This window comes from Mesitornis unicolor, unplaced genomic scaffold (assembly GCF_000695765.1).
Source record: "Mesitornis unicolor isolate BGI_N332 unplaced genomic scaffold, ASM69576v1 scaffold39674, whole genome shotgun sequence".
NCBI classification, from domain to species: Eukaryota; Metazoa; Chordata; class Aves; order Mesitornithiformes; family Mesitornithidae; genus Mesitornis; species Mesitornis unicolor.
The window spans coordinates 1-7,493 of NW_010181478.1; the positions used below are offsets into that span (position 1 = coordinate 1).

The 7,493-nt window shown below is 39.7% G+C and overlaps 1 protein-coding gene across 1 annotated transcript; it reads left to right on the forward strand.

Annotated features, from left to right (window-relative positions):
* Positions 1–5: 5 nt before the first annotated feature.
* Positions 6–5,651, forward strand: CCDC85A (coiled-coil domain containing 85A; the record flags this gene model as incomplete). The annotated part of the gene is made up of 3 exons (XM_010183447.1): positions 6–149; positions 2,809–4,027; positions 5,504–5,651. Coding segments are annotated over 3 exons (1,511 nt in total), but the record flags the coding sequence as incomplete, so codon positions are not given.
* Positions 5,652–7,493: the final 1,842 nt, after the last annotated feature.

Sequence of the window (7,493 nt, forward strand, 5' to 3'; positions counted from 1 at the left end):
AGCTGCTCAAGTGGAGCAAGGAGGAGCTGATCCGCAGCCTCCGCCGAGCCGAAGCCGAGAAGATGAGCGCGATGCTGGACCACAGCAACCTCATCCGCGAGGTGAACCGTCGTCTCCAGCTTCATCTCGGCGAGATCCGCGGCTTGAAGGTAGCGGGGTGGGCAGGGTGGGACCCCTGAAGTTTCTGCCGTCTCTCCGCGCCCCCCATTCGTCTCGCCGGGAGCGGCCTCCTCAGGTGGATGGTCAGGGAAGAGCCGTGACTGAGAATCGCATGAAAAGTGAACAAGGACTGGAGTGAATAGTGTTTAATCCCGTTTAAGAATCGAGTGTCCGGTTAAGAGATGACTGACTGGTTTGCAGGCTGTGGAGCACGGCTGTTTGTATGCTTTGGATTGAGAAAAACACTTGAGTCTTGTTGCTTCTGTATTAAACTTCACTGGTTTTTAGTAAGGTTAAATGATCCTGTCCCGAGTGCACATGAAAGAACAGTGTGCAGAGCTGTAGGCATTCAAAAGAGTCTGTGTAGCTTGTCAGCTGCTTTCTGTCATTACTTTAAGATGATTTACTTATCTGTCAGGCAGTCTGGAAGACTGCTGGAGAGCACTGATCATTTTCAGGATGCAATGCAGTGTGTCACGGGTGATGGCAAGCCCTTGCCCTTGGTTTCAGGATGATCATATCCAATCCCTAGTTTATTGTCTGAAAATGAGGTCTGGTAACACATCTCTGATCAAACCATTTTCAATTGTATACTTCTGCAGGCGACAGTGAGAGGCAGACCAAGTCTGTAATGACTTATTCCGCCTTAATTTAAGTCTTTTGTTGCATGAAAAGCAAAGTCCCTAATGTTTCCTTTGCAGTTCTGAGGATTGGGAAGATAGTGTGACTATGTGCAGATAATTACCCTCATGTAACACATATGCATGTATTGTAGACATATAAAGTTGTGTTAAAGAGGAGTGACTGCAAAACATCTTCTGTCTTGTTGCTTTGAGAAGTTTTTAGGAAATACCTTCAGTGAGGTGAGGTTGGAGGGAAGGAGAGGAGAGACAGAGATGCAGTGTGGGCTTTTGAATTGTTACATGAGAGTACATTAGAGAAGAATTCTTGACTTGTAGAATGGCTTTAAACAACTAAATTACTGATAGTGTCTTTGATAATAGTGTGGCATAAAATAAATAGCATGTGGGGGAAGACTGTTCCTGTCTTCCAAGTTTTCCTGTTCTGTGAAGTATGAGTGTGTGTGCATCTCCTCCCTCTTTTGGATAATACATGGTGTCAGGGGTTAAAAAGACCCAGCAATGATGATGCTTTAGTGAAAATAAAGCTTACATTTTAAATGTAAGTTAAATTATAACAATAACATCTTTCTCCCAGTTATGTACAAAAGTGTTGTGACATCATACAGATTTCTTCCAGATAAGTAACAAAACACACCAAGATGCATAGGAAGGAGTGACAAATCCCCCTCTCCATTCTGAACTCCTTCAGTGATGTTTAACTCCCATCTTTAGTTCAGATGCCTCAGCTGGAACTTTTAAAAGGCATTTGGAAGAACAAGGTTTTGAGCCCTACATTGGTGTCTGGACATCCACCTCCTTGGTTCTGTGTGAAGTAACTGGTCCATGAGTAACCTAGCTGCACCTGGTTTTGGTGGATGGGTGCCTCCTGCTTCTGACTGATGAACTGTGGGCTTCCTTGCAAACATTTTTATTCAACCACAGGGTCATTTTAAATATCTCTTACCAGCACAGATTCTTAAGACTACCCTGTAGCCTCATTGAGATTTCTCCTGTGTTGGATATGGGCTGATATTGGTCAAGTTCAAAGTTAAAATTACTTTGAGACAAAGATCAAACACATGCATGCCTACAAACCCAGTGGAGTTACAAAGGCTTCCTTTTCTTAAGAAACAGGGCTAAAATGGTCTTTCCGTAAGGCTAAATTTTTAACAATTGTGGCTGATCTCTACTTTTAATATCATACATAAAAAGGAATGGATATTTAGATGGGAGAAAGCTTAATATGGTCACAAGCCAGTTTAGTAAAACTTGGAGGATAAAATACTGACAGTGTTTTCTTTGGCATATTTTTATTCTATAGTAATAGCTTGAACATTTTGGCTCAGACTGTTCCTCACTTAAAGAAGAGTACAGAATCATGTACTTCATTTTGTTAGGAGTCGAAAATCTATTAAAGCAGATTATTTCATTTTGGAGTGGTTGAAGCAATTCTGATTAAGTGATGACTAACAAGGTTCTTTTATGCAAATCTGAAACAAAATCAAACGAACCCCAAATATTTTAAATCTCTAAAAAGTTCATCTTTATATGTGAATATGCTTTAGGGAATAGAGAGTATAAATGTTAATAATTAATTATTTGAGTGAGATTTCTGATGTACCTTGCAGTTTTATTCAGCAGTGACTCTCAGGTGAATATTTCTTAAGGGAGTGAGCTCATAATGAGAGAGCTTATGATCTTTGTCCAGTTTGGAAGCTAAATTATTCTGATACTTAGCATGAAAGTTAATTAAGCACCTGAAACTTTTATGCTGTATCAGAAGTTAGTCTTTGAACCCTTCAAGATTAGCTCCATGTTATAGTCAGTTTTACTGGGCAGCAGCTTTGTTTGCTTCAAGCATGATGCTGTTATAATATGCCAGTTCTACACACACAATTATTTGTGCCTCACTTGAGTGCTTAGATGATGGGTTTATAGCAGTGCTGTTTACTGGCTTGTATAATGGTAATGGTATAACGTTAATTCTTTCAGACACTTCACTGTCATGATTGTCTTTCTTTTAAAGGATATCAACCAGAAGCTGCAAGAAGACAACCAAGAACTGCGAGACCTTTGCTGCTTTCTGGATGATGACAGACAGAAAGGCAAGAAGGTATCCCGTGAATGGCAGAGGCTGAGCAGATACAGTGCTAGCGTTATGCACAAAGAGGTTGCCTTATACTTACAGAAGCTGAAAGAGCTGGAAGTGAGGCAGGAAGAAGTGGTTAAGGAAAACTTGGAGCTGAAAGAATTGTGTGTGTTGCTGGATGAGGAGAAAAGTGGCGGAGCAGGCAGCCGGAGCTCTATCGACAGCCAGATCAGCCTGTGCCAGTTAACCACGACAAGTGCTTACGTAAGAGATGTCGGTGATGGGAGTAGTACTTCTAGCACAGGAAGTACAGATAGTCCAGACCATCATAAGCATCATCCAAGTACTAGTCCAGAACATCTTCAAAAAATGCGGGGTGAAGGAAGCCCTGAGCATCAGAAACACAGGAGTATCAGCCCAGAGCACCTCCAGAAGCCTAGGAGTTCTGGCAGTCCTGATCATCACCTGAAAGGACCAAGTCCAGAACATCACAAAACCATTGTCAAAGCACCTGAACAACAAAAGCACAGCAGCAGCAGCCCAGAAACTCTCCCAAAGCACATTTTGAGTAGTAGCCCTGAACACTTTCAAAAGCAGAGGCCTGGTAGTAGCCCTGAGCATCAAAAGCACAGCAGTGGCAGCCCAGATCATCTTCAAAAGCACACGTCAAGTGGAAGTACAGAACATCTCCACAAAGTGAGGGGTACGAGCCCTGAGCATCTCAAACAACACTATGGAGGAAGCCCAGAGCATCTCAAACATCTCAGTGGAGGCAGCAGAGAAGGTACCCTCAGGAGACAAGTAACAGATGACCTGTCACCTCACCACAGGAGTATATACAATGGAATGAATGGTGGGTCAATGCATTTAGTGAAAACTCACTTTGGAAAATTACTAAGGTCGTTTCAGTGTTACTTCAGCTGTTTCTGGAAGAGGAATAATGTTTTTTGTGAAATGAAAGGTAATAAGTCTGGTGTTAGCTTTATTCCTTTACCAAGAGAATTAATCGGAGTATACCTGTTTATCTATCTAGCAGGTGTTGGGTGGATTAAAAGAGTAGAGAAGTGCATCTGGAGTGTTGGTGTGAGGTATCAAGAAGCAGCTCTTGGCTTTGATCCTGCTCTGTCGTTGGTAGAAGTAAACTGTTTGTCCCTGGGTAAATTTATGTTTACATCACCAAGGAATTGCATATGTTTCTTGTCCTGCCTATTTCTAAGTCAGCAGAATGGAGGTGAATGTCTCCAATTTCATTTTCACCTTCCTAACGTACCCCTTGTGTAGCTTTAAAGTTTTTAAAATTTCCTGTTTATTGATGGAAGGCTTCTTATATCTTTTTCCATGAACTCTGGAAAAGGCCCCAGAAGAAGAGCTAGACTCAATACAAATGAATCTGATAGCTCCTAAAGCTTTTCAAAGCCTTGAATTTTCATGTTTTTAATTATAACAAATTAAAAATTGAGGAAGATCTTAAGGTTTTTTTTGTGGTGTTATTGCTGCTTTTTAGAAAGGTACCAAGTAAGTTTACCAAGTAAACATGCCCAGCTTTTAAGAGCTGTGCATCCTCACTGCTTGAAATTAATTATTCTTTTTCTTAAAGATAAGTCACAATTTAAGTATTTCGTTATTTTGAAAGATGAGTGGTTACAACAATGTTGAAATGAATGAAATACAGGAAATTAAATGATTAAAAACAAAGTTCAAACATCCTACTATGCTGTAGAAAGAACTTTATAGACTTGACAGAATATCTACAGACTGTTCCATTTTGTTTCTTTGTGCTTTGAGATGTTTTCATGAAGGAGTGTCCTAGTTGAAAACCCATTTCCAGGCCTTTACACTTAGATTTGGAGTCAGCCTCTGAAGAAAGTGAGGATTTTGCCTTAGTAAATAGTCTTGGATGGAGTTCATGTGTTTCCATTTTATAAGCAGCTGTGAGAAGTTGTGTTGACATCTGTGGAACTGACCACTTGTTGGATCTGCTTGTGAGACAGAAGAGACAGTGAGGTCTGTGCCAGGTGCTGTCCTCATCATTTATCACATCGCTTTCTCCATTGGTCCATTCACCTATCTGGACTAACTTACGGAATGCCTGCAGTTGAAATAACCTGCTCTGTATAGGGGTCAAATCCAGATTACTTTCAGTGAAATGTGTATACTTGACAGGGCTGACAAACCCCGAAGTGGTAAGTGAGAAGACTTCTCTTTTTAAAGATTTTAAACTGATTAATAAGATGAGCGTATGCCAACTGTGTGAAGATGTGTAATACATAAGTTACAAATTGGTCTTAGAAAGTTTCCAATAAGTACTGTGTTTCTTTCTCCATTCAGTTCTTTCTGTTTAAAATTGACCTGGCTGTAAGTAGCATGATGTGGGACCAGAATTCCTAAATGTCGCTTCTTACACTCATGATGTTCATCAACCTGCTTATGTAGAAAGGTGATCTACTTTTTTAGGTATATAGTTTTAAAACTACTTTACAGACAAAGATATGTTTTTTCTGCTCGCAACATGGTGGGCTTTCTGATATTTTTTTTTGCCAAATAATCTTTTTAAGAAGTCTGCCGTATTATTAACAGTGCAATGAAAGCAGTTGTTACTTTAAACCTGAGTTGACTGGCGTCTATTGTGCAGAGTATTTCAACTGTCTACAATTTGGACTCGAGCCGCAAGATGATGGAGAGGGCAGCTGGTGCTTTGGGTATCTGTTTATTGACTTTAATGAGAGCTTTGCCTGTCCTACCCTTTATATAATCATTTTTGCAGAGGACTTCTCTCACCAGTAAGTTGTCACACCTCTCTTCTTTCATATTTATATAATTTGATGCAAACATGAGGTTTAATTCTGAAACTAATCTGACCTTGGGCAGTGGTAAGACTCTTGCCAGCTTTGCTCTGAGGAAGAGGCCTTAAACTTCAGGAAAATACTTGGTCTTGACAGCAAGGCTGAATTGTTTTGAGGTTTTGTGTTTTTATTTTGTCAGCTACTGTAAAGTTGTGGAAAAGAACAGTTAATATGGAAGTGGGAAAAGTGCTGACTATTATCGCTTGTTACTGTTGTGAAAGTACTGTGTAGATCTTAATTTGCATGTTCTGTGTATACCCGTATACGCGAACCTGCCAATCAAGTATAGATGGATACTGTGCATTGAGCTGTAATGAAAATCCTGATCTGTATCTGCTGTAAGGAACGGTGAAATTGTGAAAACATGAGTTAGAAAGTGGCATTGAAACCTGACCATAAACTCTGATGAGCAACATAAAAGGATGCTATTTTAGATTCCTATCCCAAAATCATGTAATAAGTGTACTATGCCATGTTGGTGGCACCTAGTTTGTTTTACAATCCAGAGTATATCTAGCTAGTAGATGTTGGATCACTTATCTGTGTGATTATTTTGCAGGGCACTTCTAATACTATTGCAGTACTTGTGGACTATCATTTGAGCAGCAAGAGTGAAGTGTTTGTGACCCAAACACTGGATGTTGAGCAGCAGAGACTATAATTTGACTCCTTTGTAAATAAAGGAATAAAATAATGTATTTTAACTATGTAATCAGAGCTTACCAGACTCACTACAGTACAGTCTCATCTTCCTTGGTCTTGACTCTGAATTAGGTCTGAGAGGAGAAGGTGTTTCTCTGCATGTCAAACACTGTTCTGAAAAGTACTATACCTGAAAGTGCTGTTCCTGACTGGAAAGCATGTTTGCAAACAGCCTGGCTATTTCTGTTGAAATGAGAGCTTCCATATGCTTGTTGGACTTGATGATCTTAAAGGTCTTTTCCAACCATAACACTTCTAACAGCTCCCATTTACCCAAAGGTCTGGTCTTGTCAGCACTTCTCTGACCACAGGAAAGCAATTCAGTATTCAGTCGTGTACAGTTATCTATACCAGAACTTCCACTGTACATAAAGACACAGGGAATGGAGTTAGAGTATTTGCAGATTTCTGACAAACTCTTAAGCTAAAGTTAAAGCAGTTGCTATATATTATTACAATGCTATCAGAAATATGATGTGTAGTTCCAGTCTGCTTTACAGGATATGTTTTATCCAGTAGTCATTTGGGCTTCATGCATATTTTAAGCTGCCATGAGGTATGCGGGAAGTTACTTCAGTCGGAAACTGTCTTTCGTCCATAGGCACAACTGAAGGAATAAAGCAAGAGGTGATAACATTTCCTTTCGTAATTCTTCTCATTTTCTATGCTCAAAGGTTTGATCTTGGTATTTTCTTCTTGTATGACATGTCAGCTTTCATTTATAAAGCTTCTAAAAAAATTACTACAGGGTTCTGCTAGATGTTTTTCTGAAATGAGTGTCCTCAGCCTTTGGAGTGACAGAAAATGGGATGTGAGAGCTAAATTTGGCTTGATGTTTGTTAATTGAAAACATATGTATTTCATTTTAAAGGCTCTAACCAAATAAAACATAACAATCTTTTGCTATGATCACACCTAAACGTTCTGGGTAATGAGCACAGAGGTATTTGGGATAGAAAGACTGCTGAAATTAGGAAAGAAAATACCAGTGGTAGAAACATTTTAAAAAGAACATTTATGCAGCCTAGGTTAATACATGACAGTTTAACTCTGACACAAATATGTGGACTATAAGTG